The sequence below is a fragment of the Orcinus orca genome, chromosome 1, assembly GCF_937001465.1.
Source record: "Orcinus orca chromosome 1, mOrcOrc1.1, whole genome shotgun sequence".
In the NCBI taxonomy this organism is placed as follows: domain Eukaryota; kingdom Metazoa; phylum Chordata; class Mammalia; order Artiodactyla; family Delphinidae; genus Orcinus; species Orcinus orca.
Window position 1 is genome coordinate 36,296,381 of NC_064559.1, and position 17,310 is coordinate 36,313,690.

The 17,310-nt window shown below is 49.3% G+C and overlaps 1 protein-coding gene across 1 annotated transcript in view; it reads left to right on the top strand.

Annotated features, from left to right (window-relative positions):
* RASSF5 (Ras association domain family member 5) overlaps window positions 1–17,310 on the top strand; it is a 71,382-nt gene that overhangs the window by 14,251 nt on the left and 39,821 nt on the right. Inside the window, exon 2 of the mRNA XM_004282427.4 lies at window positions 13,408–13,529. Within this exon, the coding sequence (XP_004282475.1) occupies window positions 13,408–13,529 (122 nt within the window). The remainder of the gene's footprint in view (window positions 1–13,407; window positions 13,530–17,310) is intronic.

The window sequence follows — 17,310 nt, forward strand, 5'->3', positions numbered from 1 at the left end:
CGTAATCTATTTACTTTTCTCCTCCTGCAAAAGTCTCCTTTCACCCGGTTGGTTGATGGTCAATTGATGATTGGCACTCTGAAATCAAATGACATCAGAGCAGGTGTGGAAAAACCAGTTGGATGCAGCAGCCTGGCTGTCCCATAAAGGACTGAACCTCTCTGCTCCTGGCCTCTTGTGACCTCCTGGCACTCGGATCGGGCGTACCTGCACGCACGCACCTGTGTGTGCATTCACATCTGCACACCTGTCGAAGCTTCATCTCCTGCCCTGTGGTCTGCAGATGCCTAGGCAGGACTTCTTGCAAAACTATTTGGCTGTCCTTATCTTTGGGGTCTGTGGAACACTACCAAAAATATACTCAAGCTTAGCAAGAGGCTAGGCAACCCTTTGCCCCCTCTCTAAGATGGTGTTTGCTTTAAAAACAAAAGCTAAAAACCAAAAAAAGCCTTCACGTTCCTCATTCCACCTCTGCCCCTCACTACTAGGCCCACGTCCTTTCTCTGCCAGCTGCCCAGATTCCTCCGTGTGTCTCCTCAGGGGCCCCAGGGATGGGTGCAGGGGGCTCTGAGCCCTGGAGAGGGGGACCCCACCTGCTTTGTCTCTCCTACACCCAGAGCGGAGTGACACATGCTTAGAGGAAGCGGATGCCCCTTCTGAGGTGACCTGAGCCAAGAGGGCATCTGGCAGCTCCGCACTGGCCTTAGTTTTCATGGGCTTGTTGCTGTTTGTAAAATTCCCTTAAACCCAACTGTCTACAGTGTTTTATTTTATTTTTTTAATTTTTAATTGGAGTATAGTTGATTTACAATGTTGTGTTAGTTTCCGCTGTACAGTAAAGTGAATCAGTTATAGATATACATACATCCACTCTTTTTTAGATTCTTTTCCCATATAGGTCATTACAGAGTATTGAGAAGAGTTCCCTGTGCTATACAGTAGGTCCTTATTAGTTATCTATTTTATATATAGTAGTGTGTATATGTCAGTCCCACTCTCCCAATTTATCCCTCTTCCCTGCCACCCCCCCTCTCCGCTTTCCCCCCTGGTAACCATAAGTTTGTTTTCTGCATCTGTGACTCTATTTCTGTTTTGTAAATAAGTTCATTTGTATGATATTTTTTAGATTTCACCTATAAGCGATATCATATGATATCTGTCTTTCTCTGTCTGACTAACTTCACTCAGTATGACAATCTCTAGGTCCATCCATGTTGCTGTAAATGACATTATTTCGTTCATTTTTATGGCTGTCTACAGTGTTTTAAAATATTTTTTCTTAAGGTACTCTGGCAATAGGATTTATCTTTTCCTGTGGTGACAATCAAAACAGGATTTTAATATCTGTATTAAAATATATAACTTTGAATATATATATACATATATGTATGTGTGTGTGTGTGTGTGTGTGTATATATATATATATATATTCCTTTCATCCACTTGTTCCATTTACACAAGTCTTTGGATATAACTGGCTGTCCTTTGGAACAGTACTTGACCTCTGGTAGGCCCCCAATAAATACATGTTGAGTGGATGCATGCTTGCACACATGAAAAACTGACTAGTAATTAGGCAGATGTGGAAAGATAGGAGACATAATTGGCATAAAAAGGTTTAACTCTCTGTCTCTGAGTATGTGTGTCCTGGTGGGTGCACATACTTTAATTGTCCCTGTTCAAATATTGTGCCATGTCTTTGCACTTCTATCTTCATGGCCACACCCTAAATACAACTTGGACCTTTTTGGATGTGGTGTCAGAGGGTCCAGATGACAGGTCTCCTACAGACACTTGCATGTGAGGAATGAGGTTCATTGGGCTTTCCCACCCTGGGCCCCACCTCATGTCATTTACTTGTACATTTTTCCAAAATCTGTTGCCTGCTACCACTATCGGCCAAGGGGAGCTTTTCAGAGATGCTCTGTAATATTGCACTGAGGGCCTGCAGACTCGCGTATCTCTATTTTCTCCATCCACATCTCCTGATCATTTTCATGCATAAGGCCCCAGCACCACAGTATTAAAATGACAATAAAATGGGGCACGTCTCTTTAAGGTGCTTGAAGCATCATTGGCAGACATAAGGCATATAAAATATAATCCCAAAAATTTCAGTCAACTAAAAGAATAATTAAAATTAAAAATAGGTTTGCTGTTGTAAAAAAATGGAATTAATTTAAAAGTAGAGTTAATTTTAGACAACCATGCAATTTATAGTTACAACAGAATGTAAATATCATAAACATTGGAAATGTAAATAATATAATAGAGTGAAAATCGGCGTGTGGGCAGCGTTGACAGGAGGGAGAGTTCTAGCATAGTCCTGGCAGGGAGTTAGTTAATACTATCTAAAGTGGAAGCATGAATTGTTAAAAGTAGATTCAACCCTATTAATTTTTTTTTTTTTTTTGCGGCACGCGGGCCTCTCACTGTTGTGTCTTCTCCTGTTGCGGAGCACAGGCTCCGTATGCGCAGGCTCAGCGGCCATGGCTCACGGGCCCAGCCGCTCCGCGGCATGTGGGATCTTCCCGGACCGCGGCACGAACCTGTGTCCCCTGCATCGGCAGGCGGACTCTCAACCACTGCGCCACCAGGGAAGCCCAACCCTATTAATTTTGTTTATAGTTTTAAACATATATACACATCCACACAAGGCAGGGTGGGGGGCATGGTTCAGGGTGTAGCGCCCCCAAAGAGTGAAGTGGCATGAAACAGACCACATGGGAAGGTGCCCTGGGGTCAGGCCCTGTCCCCTGCCTCGCTGGTCACAAGGCGGGCACGCCTGACACTTCCTTTGCTCCCTGCATCATCCATCTGAACTTGCCAGGAACTGTCCTGCCCTCCCTCCCTCCCCCGGCCCCTTGCACTGAGGGCCTGCAGACTCGCCTATCCCTATTTTCTCCCCCGCCCAATACTCTTGGGCCGGCCTGACCGCAGTGGCTTCCCTTTGTTGGTGCTTTCAGCCTAGGGTTGTGTGGTTGTGTTGGAGACAGATGAGTAATGGGCCCGCCAGCCCGAGAGGCACACCCACCCACACCCACCCACCCACCCCCGTGAGGCAGGATCGTGCCTCTGCAGGCCAGCCCGTGTGCCTCATTTTGTGACTTGAGCGCGTTCAGCAGCATTCCCTTGCGGCTCTTTGCACAAAGACGGCACCCCGGTGAGTCCAGCCGTCCACAGGAAGGCTGGCTTCTCTGACCCGGGACATGGGCCTGGCTTCCAGGCCACTCCTCTACCATAACATTGACCCTTCCTGTTGGCTTCCTGGCCTGCATTCTGTCACAGTCTGTAGGGTGTGTGTGTATGTGTGTGTGTGTGAAGTGTGCGCAGGGGCAGTTGTGTGTCTCCAGGCCCTCCAGGCTGGGGTTCGGGGTGCTGGGTACCCTCAGGGTTGGCCTGTCCTCTGAAACAATGAACTACATTATATGGTCTCCCTAGAGCTGGGGTTCAGGCTCCTTCCTGGAAACATAAAGATGCAGATGTCCTGAGCTGGATGTCTGACCCCAGGAGTGGGGAGTTTCCATTCTCTTGCTGCCTCACTAGACGTTTAACCAGGAGTATGAAAAATGTATAGATTGTGTTGATTTTGGCAATGGCCACAGCCCTCCAAGCTTGACAAATCCGTCTCTCTACCTTCCCTCTCTCCAGCATGACTCATCCTCTTGTGTCTCTGCCTCACTCCCCTGGGCCATCAAAGGCAGGGCTGGAGGCAGGTAGGGGCAGGTAGGAGGAACTTAGGTGAGCAAGAAAGTTCATGATTCTTCTTAGTTAATACATTGGAAGAGGACCCCAAACTGAGAGATCTGAGGGCTAGCATCACATGCTAAGTCAACAGGAATCCAGCTACCCAGACTCAGGAGTCCCAGGCTTGAAAGTGACAGCTACCATCTGGTGAACATCTACTCTGTGCAGGCACTGTTGGGTGCTTCACGTACACGCTCTCTAGTTTTGGCAACGCATCTGCTGGCAAGGAAGATATCATTACTTCCATTTTGCAGGTGAGGAAATCGAGGCTGAAAATAGATTCCATATTTTACTAAGGTGAAGTAAATTGTCCAGGCATCTCATACCCAATTAGAAACAGGGCTTGCGTTCAAACCCTGATCTGTGTGGCTCTGGAGGCCAGATTCTGTGTACTCCGAAGCTCCTGATTTAGTGTTTTCCACTGGCACCCTTTCTAAAAGACCTCTATCATGCGCATTAAACAGTGTGCTTCAGGGGCCGCACGGCCTGTCTGAGGATGCCTGACTTACAGACGCCAAGTGGGTGCGTTTTGGTGCTCGGAGCCTCTGTGCATTCGGAGCTCTCCCACCATCCTCATCTCTCCACGCGATGGGGCAGTTGGCTCTGTTTGGGTGTCACGGGGTGCAGAGTCGCAGAGGCTGGGCCTCTGCGTGGGGAAGGCCGAGAGCCCACTACTTGTGGCGCTTGACCTTGACTGAAGAGCTGGCCTTTCTGGTGCTCTGAGGAGCTCAGCGCCAGAACCTCCGACTGCTGCCCGAGTAGTTCATAGTCTCCCAGAGACGAAGGGGCCGTGGATGGAGGACCAGTCCAGAGCAGGCAGACAGTCCGGGTGGGTTCTCCCAGGCTGAGTGGCTTGGCCGAGCTGGGACTCAAGCTGTGAACTGGCACTTCTCAGAATGAGGCAGAGGCCTTGGGGAGGGACGTTCTTGCTGTTACCTGCTAGGGCAGAGGAGAAAGCACTCCTTGCCCAAATCCCTCTGACCCATGCTCTCTTCTGGCCTTGGGGCCCCCTAACCCCCATCCCTAATAAAGCCCATCCCTGGCCTCAAATAGTGCATGGTAGGGAGGACCAGGACCAAACGGAGGGGATGGTTTCCCAGAAAACAGGGCTATTGAGAAGCAGCCAGGTGTGATGGATTTCCCTTTGCAATTCTGCCACTCACCCGCCGTGTGGCTCTCAACAAGTCTCTTAACCTTTCCAAGCCTTAGTTTCCTCATCTCTAAAATAGGAGTAGAAGAATGGAACTGGAAACTTACATCCACGTGAAAACCTGCACGCAGATGTTTACAGCAGCTTTATCCATAATCGCCAACTCTTGGAAGCAACCAAGATGTCCTTCCTAGGTGAATGCATAAATAAACTGTGGTCCATCCAGACACTGGAACAATATTCAGAACTGAAAAGAAGTGAGCTCTCAAGTCATGAAGAGATATGGAGTTACCTTAAATGCATATTCCTAAGTGAAAGAAGCCAATCTGAAAAGGCTACGTAGTGTATGATTCCAACTATGTGACATTCTGGAAAAGACAAAACTATGGAGAGAGTAAAAAAATCACTGGTTACCAAGGGTTTAGTGGGATGAGAGGGATGAATAGACAGACAGAGCACAGAGATACTTAGGGCAGTGAAACTATGCTGTGTGATACTGAATGGTGGATACATGTCATTATATATTTTTCCAAACCCATAGAATGTACAACACCAGGAGTGAACCCTAATGTAAATGATGGACTTCAGGCGATAGCGACAGGTCAGTGTAGGCTCATCAGAAAAATGTGCCACTCTGATGGGAAATGTTGGTACAGGGGGAGGCTGTGCACGTGGTGGGGGGGCAGAGGGTATACAGGAACTCTCTCTATACTTCTGCTCAGTTTTGCTCTAAAAAATAAAGTCTGCTTTTTAAAAAATAGGGGTAGAAACATGTCATACAGGCATAGTACTGATAACGTGAAGTCATGTATAGAAGCTGTCTAACACATTGTAGGTAGTGAATAATGGTAGCCGCTGTCACCACAATGTGGGTTCATGATTTTTCTTTGTACTTTTAGTAAAGAATATATATTCATTATAAAAGAATATATATTCATTATAAAATATATATTAGTAAAGAATATATATTCATTATAAAATTATAAAGAATAAATATTTATTAGGACTCCCCTGGTGGCACAGTGGTAAGAATCCACCTGCCAATGCAGGGGACACGGGTTCGAGTCCTGGTCCGGGAAGATCCCACATGCCGCGGAGCAACTAAGCCCGTGCGCCACAACTACTGAGCCTGCGCTCTAGAGCCCATGAGCCACGACTACTGAAGCACGCGTGCCTAGAGCCCGTGCTCCGCAACAAGAGAAGCCACCGCAATGAGAAGCCCGCGCACTGCAATGAAGAGTAGCCCCCGCTCGCCGCAACTAGAGAAAGTCCGCGTGCAGCAATGAAGATCCAGTGCAGCCAAAAATAAATTTTAAAAAAACAATATATATTTATTATAAAAATTTAGACTCTAAAGAGAGGAAAAACACTTGAAATCCCATTACTCAGAGCAAGCATATCACCTGCCTTCCAAATTTCTCTCTGTGCATAATATATATGTAAGTATGTGTATGTTTTTATATAATTAGGATCATGAAACACAGCCTTTTTCTCTTTCAGTAATACGCTTGTGGACATCTTTCCAAGTTGACCAATCTACATCATCTTATATAATGGCTAAATATACCATAATTGTAGCTGGCCCCCTGTAGATGGATGTGCAGTATTTCTAGTATTTTGTTGCCATAAATAACTGTGTGATGAACCTTTTAGTGGAGACGTATTTAGATACAAATAAATACACACAGGATAAATTCCTGCAGGAAATTGGTATCACCAATAAGGCAAGAACCTTCTCATTTACCCACATCCTCTTTAATACTGGAAGTTATCAATTTTGGTTAACAATTTTCTTTTCTGAAACTAGAGCAAGATTTTAGAAGTTCAGATATTGGAGAGGGTGGGTAGGAAGGCAGGGAGGAGAGACATCCCAGGTGGGCAAAGGTGCCTCTCCGAGGTGGGGGAGAGTTGCCCCTCACCAGGCTCCATGCACACCTGGCACCTCACCTCTGCAGGAAGCCGACACCAGGGGCTTCCCTTGCTCAGGCTGGGGAGAGGGGCTCAATGGGGGTCTGAGGTTGCATCAGAGCCTTTTTTATCAGGACTCAGTGGAGGTCTGGAGGAAGGTCAATGGGCAGTGATGGGATGTGCACAGATGGGCTTCCGGGATGAGGATGCCAGATGCTGTGGCTACTGGTGAGATTGACTAGGATTTTAGCCAGTTAATATGAATAGCTAGTATTTATTGATCTCTTAGTTTGCATCAGGTGTTGTGTTATGATTTACGTAATTACCTCGTCTAATGCTCTTAGCAACCCTGTGAGGCAGGTACTGCCATCGGCTCCATTTAGAAAGGAAACTGAGGCACGCAGGAGTTAGGACACTAGCCTAGGGGTAGGTCAGCACTCACACTCTGGTCTCTCCACTTCAGCAAAAGGCAGAAGACCATTCATTCCTGCCTCTATTCACTCAACCAATTCATACTAACCCCCTTCCAAATGCTTAATAGTGGCTGGTCCTCTTGAACACTGAGCAGGGCCCAGAGCAAAGGGCTGGGAAAGGGTGGACTTCAGGAGCTGCAGCCCTGGGGGCTTAGAGGGGCGCGTGGTCGAAGAGGACACTAGAGGGCCTGAGGTCTGAGGGGAAATCTTGGAGCCATGTGGAGAGAGGTGCTTCTGGCTGGGGGAGCAGGGGGTGTCGAGGTTGCAGGGTACAGTGGGGCTGCAGGTGGTGAAGCAGGGCTGGGCCGGCCTGGGACAGACAGGCACAGAGAGCATTCTAGGTGGTCTCTGAGTGGACATGGTTGTTCTTGAGTGGAGGGACCCCCAGCACAAGAATGGGGGACTCTTGAAGAAATATCTGAGAAGGGAGCCAAGGCAGGGACCCCAAGACTGAGGACTGTCCCCACTGACTTGCTCGGAAAGACCTTAACTCCTGCTTTTTAAAAACTTTTGTAACATTGTAATTTTCCAATGCACTTTTTTGTGTGTGTGGTGGTGGTGATAGTGGTTTTTGTTTGTTTTTTAATTTATTTTAATTAATTAATTAATTAATTTGGCTGCTCCAAGTCTTAGTTGCGGCAGGATTGTGGCATGTGGGATCTTTAGTTGTGGCATGCAGGATCTTCATTGTGGCATGTGGAATCTTTAGTTGTGGCATGCAGGATCTTCATTGTGGCATGCGGGATCTTTAGTTGTGGCATGCAGGATCTTCATTGTGGCATGCGGGATCTTTAGTTGTGGCATGCAGGATCTTCATTGTGGCATGCGGGATCTTTAGTTGTGGCATGCAGGATCTTCATTGTGGCGTGTGGGATCTTTAGTTGTGGCATGCAGGATCTTCATTGTGGCATGCGGGATCTTTAGTTGTGGCATGCAGGATCTTCATTGTGGCATGCGGGATCTTTAGTTGTGGCATGCAGGATCTTCATTGTGGCGTGTGGGATCTTTAGTTGTGGCATGCAGGATCTTCATTGTGGCATGCGGGATCTTTAGTTGTGGCATGCAGGATCTTCATTGTGGCATGCGGGATCTTTAGTTGTGGCATGCAGGAGCTTCATTGTGGCATGTGGGATCTTTAGTTGTGGCATGTGGGATCTTTAGTTGTGGCATGTGGGATCTAGTTCCCTTACCAGGGATCGAACCTGGGTCCCCTGCATTGGGAACGTGGAGTCTTAACCACTGGACCACCAGGGAAGTCTCTGTTTTTTAATTTTTAAAGAATTTATTTTATTGAAGTATAGTTGATTTACAGTATTGTGTTAATTTCTGCTGTACAGCAAAGTGATTCAGTTATACATATATATATATATACATTCTTTTTCATATTCTTTTCCATTATGTGTTTTTTCAGATTTTTCTGTAGTGCCTAAGAACAAAATTATTTTAAAACTAAAATCTATTTGTGTGCTTGGTTTAGAAATGGCTAGCTAGGGGGAGCTGCTGAGACTACAGATGACCCACCAGGAGCTCGGTGGGGCGGGAAGGAATCCACACGTCAGAGTAGTGTTGGGAGAGGTGGGATGGAACATTAACTGGGGGCCTCTGTGTCCCAGGCCTCCTGTGCAGTGCTTTACATCATGGACCCCATTTAATCCTCATGGCAGCCCTATGAACAGGCTATTAGTCCCACTATATAGTCGAGTGAATTAATGATCCGAGGAGTTCAATAACTTACCCAAGGTCACAAAGCTGGTTAAGCAGTGAGTGGAGGCCAGGCCTTCCTCCCAAGTCCATCCTCTTTCCATTTTCCTGTAGCACAGGCCAGGTCCCGAGGGGGAACGGGGGAAGTGGTAAGTTTGTTCTGAGGTTGACCTTGTCCAAGAAGGCCTGGGGTACCCAGAGCATGGACACAGGGCTCCTGGATTCAGAGGCTGTCATGCTTCCCCTTGGGCCTCAGTAGTGGCTTTGGCCATGCAGGGTGAGAAGCTGCTCTTCACTGACCTGGGAATGACCGCAAGGGAGGCCTATGAGCTCATTGTAACCCAGGCTCTGAATCCTGGGAACCTGCCCCATCCTCACCCCACATCCTGGCTTCAGCTGGAGGAGGGGGAGAGTGAAGTGGAGAGGCCACACTATCTTGGGATCTTGCATACAACCCTGGGGTGAAAGGGCCTTAAGGGTTCCTTATCAACAGAATGCCTCTGGTTCAGAAAAATTAGCCTCTTTGTGTGCCTGTGTGTGTGTGTGTGTGTGTGTGTGTGTGTGTGTGTGTGTGTGCATTTGGCAACTGGGGTCAGGCAGGAACTAACTAGGGCAGCCCTGGGGACTAAGGGGAGGTTTGTAGCTTTTGCATTTTGGAAAGCAATCTCCTAGCACAGTTCCATCTGCTGAATTCACCTCCTCTGGGCTGAAGTAGAAGAAAGACTATATCTTTGGACATAGGTTGCCATGGCCTCTGGGCCTGACCCCCTTGTTCGAGATGGTGCCTTTGGTGGTGACCTTCAGGGACCAAGAAGGCCAGGAGCAGGGCTAGTAGAAGTAGGGAGGTGGTCCTGGCCTCAGCTCAGCACTTCCTGGCCTCCTTCCTCTGCCAGTCTGCTGCTGACCTCTGGAGATGGTGTCCATGAGAAACCCACATCCGTTCGAGACTAAGGGCTCTGGGTTCCCAATATGGCCCAGGGTCTGTGTTATGGGTTGAATTGTATCCCCCCACCTGGCAAAAAAATAATATGTCAACGTTCTAACCCCCAGTACATCAGAATGTGACCTTGCTTGGAAACAAGGTAGTTGCAGATGTAATTAGTTAAGAAAAGGTTGCACTAGAGTAGGGTGGTCCCCTAATTCAATATGACTGATGTCATGTGAGGATGACCATGTGAAGACACAGGCATACAGGGAGAAGGCCATGTAGAGACTGAAGCAGAGATGGGAGTGATGCAGCTGCAAGCGGAGGACAACCGAAGACTGCCAGCAAACCACAGAAGCTGGGAAGAGGCAAGAAACGATCCTCCTACAGGCTCCAGAAGGAGTGTGAGCCTGCTGACAGCTTGATTTCAGACTTCTGGCCTCCAGAACTGAGAGACAATGATTCCAGGTGGTGGTGTTTTTTTTTTTGCGGTACGCGGGCCTCTCACTGTTGTGGTCTCTCCCGTTGCGGAGCACAGGCTCCGGACGCGCAGGGTCAGCGGCCATGGCTCACGGGCCCAGCTGCTCCGTGGCATGTGGGATCCTCCCGGACCGGGGCACGAAACCGCGTCCCCTGCATCGGCAGGCGGACTCTCAACCACTGTGCCACCAGGGAAGTCCCAATAATTTCAGTTTTAAGCCGCCTAGTTGGTGGTGCTTTGTTATAGCAGCGAGGAAACCAATACAGCCTGGGTCTGAGGGTAGCGCACAGGAGCCCTCTCTGCACCCTGGCATACAGTTCCCTCTTTGAGAAGGGCCCCTCTGTGCTTGTGTCTCCATCATTCCTCCTATCTTGAGGCAAAGATGGCCTGTGGGGGTTTAAGCACTGGGCTCCAGTGGAGACAACCCTGCCTTGGCAACCTCATGAATGTCCCCACTCAGAGCACATGAGGCCTGCAGGCTACTGGTTGTGGCTGGGGGGGCCTTGCTTCTGTGTGTGGAGAAGGGATGGGGCCTGTGACCTCATCTCTGCTGGCCTAAAAGCCCTGGGCTTAGCATTTCCAGGGGCCAGGAAATATCAAGACGTGCTTCGGTGGTTTTGCTACAGTCTGTGATTACACGGTCTGATGGGACAGGCTCATTGGTGCTCAAATGTGCTTTTTATAAAATCCCAAACCACTCCTCTTGGAGTCTTCTGTTCTCCCGCTCCGTCCAGCTCAGCGTGAGGCTGTAAAAAAAAAAAAAAATGTTCCTGTGGTTTTGGTGCTGTGTGTGTGCATGTGCACGCGCACGCATGTGTGTCAGCGAGAGGCAGAGCACAGAGAGACAGACAGAAATGGAGAGATTCAGATGCACAGGTGGACACAGAGTGCCCGTGTCTGCAGCACACAGAGTTGAAATAGGAGACTGGAAGACTTCTTCCTTTCTCAAGACGCTCTCCCCTTTGGGAGCCAGTGGCAGCTCTCACTTGAGGTAGAGCTGGCGAGTTTCCACTCCTTGGCAGCCCCGGAGAATTCTTCATCACTCAGAGCTTGGCCAGGAGCTGGATAGGTGTGTCCCAGGAGCAGAGCCCAGACAATGCCTCTTTGTGTGGGCTCTGGCCTCGGTGCTCCCTTATCAAAGCCCTGGCATTTCTGGGCACTGCGGGCAGGGGAGATGCGGTCTGCACGCCACCTGTGCCCTTCACCCCCACCAGGGGTGAGGCCGTCCTCGTGCCGGGCAGAGATCTCCTACTGGGGGAGCCCAGGAATGCATGTGGGCGTGGGCGGGGTTATGGTGCGTGGCCCAGAGTGAGCTGTACCCATCCCCTCTCCAGGTGAGAGCATAGCTCCTCCGGAGGAGAGCTGGGAATGCCCAGAAGAGGGTGGAGTGTGAAGGAGAGGATGTCGCGTGGGCCTCACCTGCAGGCACGAGGGAGGTGAGCAGTAGGGCTTCTAAATGCCATCCCAGAAAGCTGGTCAGGACTTCAGACCACTGAGTCAGAAGGTTGCAGGCTTCTGGAATCTCTTCATGTCCCCACATTTGCTGGGTACTCCCCTGCAGGCATTAATGGCAAAACCTGTACAAGGAGTGTGGTCCAGGTGCTCATCTTTGGGGATGTAAGGGAAGGGGGCAGCTGGGGAGAGTGGGGGTCTCTTTCCAAAACTCCCCGAGAGCGTGGGGAGAAGAGGAGACCCACCCCTACCGCCGCCCCAGGACGGAGTGCGCTTCACAGCTTTAAGAAGATAGTCCCAACGTGCCGAGGTTTTGGAACTTGTTAAAAGGAAGGAAAAGAGTGTCAGGAGGCTCAGCCCTTATCAGCCAAAAGTTGTCCCCTCGTCCCCAGGTATACAAACAAGTCCAGGCTGTCGTGTCCCCTGCCGCATCCCCATGCACCTGGCATCACAATCGAGCAGCCTTCTCACGGAGACTCCGGCAGCCTCCCTCAGCTGGGCCTTCCGGCTGAGCTGTGGCACCTCCGGGACAGGTGACCCTGGCGGGCCCAGCAGCTTCTGTGAGAACCAACCTAAAATCTGAGCATGTTGCCTGCTGATGGGCTTATGTTGATTTCTCTTGCTGCCCACCTTTTCTTCACTCCCATCCTCCATACACACGCCCCTCCCCTTGCCTGCCGCAGCCTCTCTGCCTCCTGCCCCCTTCAACTTCACCTCCTTTCTGCCAAGGAGGCTCCAGAGAGAGCCCTGAGGAAGCTGGAGACTGCTCGCAGCCTTGGCTCTGCCACTGAGCTGTGTGTCGTTGGGCACCTAGCTTTACCTCTCTGAGCCTCAGCTTCCCCATCTGCGAGGTATTCCCCCAGACTCTTTGCAACTCTGGTCGTTAAGTCTTACTTCCGTGGAGGTGAACATTGTCTAGGAAATAAACGTGTGCTTTTCCCTGAAGCACCTAGTTTTGGATGTTGTCTGTAAGCTACGTCAGCTGGGTTAGAGAAGCCACCCCACATTTCTAGATGGGGCAGGGTCAGAGACAGGTGACAGCCCTTCCTGTTGATAATAATGCTTTTGTCCCTGGAAGCACCTTTAATTTATTAAGACCTGTTCTCCCTTTAACTATAAACGTCCTTGTGCACTAGGCAGGGCACTTAGTACCTATATTTTACAGACTGCAAAACAAGGCCCAGAAAAGTTAAGTCCTTCCCCAACGATCCGTGACCCCTGGTGATTAATGTAAATTAGTAGAAAGAGAGCCAGCCAGAAGCCAGATGATCTGCCCTTAGAAAATCACCAATGTCCCTAAGGCCCCAGTTTCCTGTCTGTAAAGTGGCAGTTGTAATGGTTGCAGGGTCACGCACAATAACAGAGGCGCAAATAGTTTGCAAACTGTAAAGCACCTGTTCACCTTCACCATTCATGGTGGCGCAGAGAGCGGGTGACATTCTCACGGTGTTCTCCCCCCTCCGCTTCCCTCCTGCGTGCTCTTCCCTCCAGGAGATACACGCCATCTTCCAGGGTATTTCTCTGGGCCTCCTATCTGGCCCCTAATCCCCCTACGGTTCTCTCCCTCCAGACTGTAAATTCACCTGCCACCCGGAGTGCCGCAGCCTGATCCAGCTGGACTGCAGTCAGCGGGAAGGCCCCTCCCGGGACAGACCCTCTCCAGAAAGCACCCTCACTTCGACCTTCAGCCAGGTAGGCAGCAAGGGCTCAAGGACCAGGCTGGGAACAGCCTCTGAGGTGTCCCGGGCTCCCCTGTCCCTCCCAGGAGCTCTGGTGAGCGGGAGGTGGCGTGAGTGTTCCACATACACCGGATGATGAGGTCCCCTTCTGGCTGGATGGGGTCCACAGCACACACTCTGATTCTGCCCCCAATTCTGATGTGGGGGGTGAGGGTCCCACACCACCAAAGCGATCATCTGACACCCACTGGGTGTCCTTCAGTTCACCTCAATTCTGGCACTATCTGTGCGCCTCCCCACCACCACTTCAGATACCAATGGCAAGGCCGTGTTGTCACCTTCTACAACTCCCTCCTTGGGTTCAATTAATTTGCTAGAGCAGCTCACAGAACTCAAACATTTTACCTACTAGATGATCAGTTTATTATAAAAGGATCTAACTTAGGAACCGCCAGATGGAAGAGATGCAGAGGGCAAGGTGTGTGGGAGGGACACGGAGCTTCCATGCCCTCTCCAGGCGCCACGCTCCCTGCACCTCCACGTGTTCGCCAACTCAGAAGCTCTCCAAGCCCCAACTTTTTGGGTTTTTATAGAGGCTTCGTGACACAGACATGATTGATTAAATCATTGGCCATCGGTGACTGATTCATCCTCCAGCCCCTCTCCCCTCCCCAGAGGTCAGGGGGTGGGACTAAAAGTTCCAGTCCTCTAACACTTGGTTGGTTCCCCTGGCAACAAGCCTGCATCCTTAGGTGGCCTCCAAAATCACCTCATTAACATAACAAGAAACACCTTTGTTGCTGTCCTCACTTAGGAAGTTCCAAGGGTTTTAGGAGCTCTGTGCCAGGAAAGGAGACAGAGACCAAATCTATATTTCTTATTAAAAAAACAAAATATCACACACCCTCTTCCAGGTGGCTGGGGGGATGGAACAGAATCGGTGACACTATTGAGAAGTGCCCTGTAGTCCACCCCAAGCACAGAGCCTGCTTTGGCCTAGGGCTCCAGCCATAGGTGTGGGTATGGGTAGGGGTAGCGGTGGGGGTCCCAGAGAAAGCTCCTGAGGATCCTCTGAGGCCTTGTAGCCCTGGGGCAGTGGGGATGCTGGGACTGAGGCTTCTCAGCACATCATCCTGCCTGCCAGTCAACCAGCCAGACCAGATCAACGTCAGAGGGTCTGTGCAAATGTTCTTTCCCTGTGTCAAAGGACCAGGAAGTTAATGCCCAGAGCAGCTCTTGGTTCTGGGCTTTGCCAAGCCACTTGAACTAGGGCGTGTCTGACCTTTGATGTTGAGGATTTGGGAGGGAGACAGGAGAGCGTTGTTTTTAATTCTTGCATCGATGAAACATTAATTAGCTACTATGTGCCAAGCACTGGTAAGAGTGGGGATAATAAATGCTACATCATAGTTCTGGTCCTCAGAGAGCTTACGCCAGGGAAGGCAGAATACAACCAGATAGTATATAGTGTGATTCATGTTTCAATAAAAGTACGAATGAAGCATTTTGAGTATACGGTGCAATTGTTTCTGTTGGGAGAAATCAGGGAATACTTCCCAGAGGAGGTGACATTTGCTGTAAGCCTTAATGTATTGGTCAGATGTTGCTGGTTAAGGAAGTAAGGAGTGTCCATCCTTACTGTAAGGACATCATCCATTTATTTATTTAACAAATATGTTTTGAATGTAGAGCATGTGCCAGGCCCGGGAATGCCAGGGGCTTAGTGATGCAGTAAAGTAGGGGAGCAAGACTTTAATTAAACCCCATGTTTCTGAGAGAAAAGCCCTGGGTGCTGTGAGAGACAACACAGATGCTGAATGACTGGTTATTTCCTCAAGAGAATACAAGTGGGCCTGGGGAATCGGGGTCCAGTCCCAAGTCCCCAGACTAGCCATCCACACGCTTTTTCTGACCATGATGTACATGCTCAACAATGTTCAGTCACCTGGTCCACCCATGGGTGCTGCCAGCCTCCCTGCTGTTCCCCAGGCCTTTATCTCCCACTGGGAAAGTAGTACTAGAAAGCAAATATGATGTGTATTTTTATAAGAATGATATTGAATTCATTCTAAAAAATATATTTTTTAAATTCTGTACATCCGAAAGAAACTTGGAGCCACCCCTCTCCACTGCTCCCGCGCCCCATGGCCCAGGCCTCGCTGAGCCCTCAGACACCCCGGCTGTGGGGCGGCCTGGGCCATCCGCAGTGTGAGAGCGGACAGGCGGGAGGCATCGTTCCAGCCTCGGGCCCGGCCGCTGCTGCCTGCCCCGGCTCCCAGCATCACGCACATAGCCGTGGAGTTCCACATCCGGCACAACTACCCCTGGAGTAAGCTGCCCGTCAACGTGAGGCAGAGTCTTGGAAATTCACAGAGAGAATATGAGAAGCAGGTTGTCCTGTACACTGTTCGCAGTCAGTTACAATATAGAAATACTTAAACATGTCAAAATGAACCCAAGTACTATGGGGAGCTGTGCAGTCGAGAACATCTCATGCTGTACCCTTGCCATTTATCAGATATGGTAAAGGCCTGAGGATAGCACCATATTATCCTGGGATCATGGATGACATTATGAACAGTGAGAAAAGTTAGGATTCATTGCCCGGTTTTACTGCTGCTGCCTGCCTAAGGCTCCTTGGCATAGGAAGAAACCAGTACATTGATCTGATGAACCCGTGTAGATCATCAAAAATTTTTTTCACAAGGAAAACGGCCCATGATCTTTTACCAGTAGAGCCAGTGGAAATTGCCAGAGGCATGCTGAGTGGTGTAGGCTGGCTATATCACAGAAGATGGCATAAAGATATGCAGTTTGCCTGAGAAATGTGCTATTGATAAGATCATTGATGCAGGCCCTCAACTCTCTGGATCACCAGATTACAATGTAGTACATAGTTTATATAACACAGGATTTATTTATCTGAATGTGCTCATATCTGTTGACAGTTATACAGTAGTTCCTCCTCTTGCAGGTTTTGTAATGAATCGAGTGCAAGGTGATTGTTTTGAAACTCTGTATTTGTTTCCATAGATGAGCATACTAGTATTGCGGGTCTCGCAAATGCACTTGAGATAGACCTATCCCTGGTTAAGGATGCTGTGTCATTTGGGGTACTGCCGATTGGGGTTTGCCCACAAGATAGGACTTCCCTAGCGGTCCAGTGGTTAAGACTCCACGCTGCCAACGCAGGGGGTGCGGGTTCGATCCCTGGTCAGGGAAGTGAGACCCCACATGCCGAGCGGCGCAGCCAAAAGATTTAAAAAAAAAAAAAGGACAAGTAATAAATTTGGATCAACTTCGTTCATCGTGGAGGAATGCTCCACCCGTAAACAGAATAAAGTAACTCGTTTATTTAGCATGAGAAAAAACTTATGTACGTCCTCCACACACTTTGGAACTGGAACTGTTTATAACGTAGTCTGAATGTAACCAGACCTCTTGGGAGGGCCTTGCCCTGTCCAGGGTGAGAAAAGGAAGGGAGACAAATCTGACCCCCAAAGCCCTGGTGAATGATGCAGATTTTTGCTGAAGGTTTTCTTTAGAAGATGGAGGAGGGAAGTTACATAGCACACCACATAACAACATTTACCAAAAATCTCATTTAAACGACTCTTTATTTTCCCAGTTTTCTTTCCCATTGGGAACTTCCAAGTCTCTCTTCTTTCTGTTCCCCTCGAGCCTACCCATCCCCCATCCCAGAGCCCGCTCACCCCACTCCATCCTGCATTTCTCCTTTGGGTCTCTGTTTCTTCCTCTAGAGCAGCAGGTCTCAAATGGGAGGGGGTGATCTT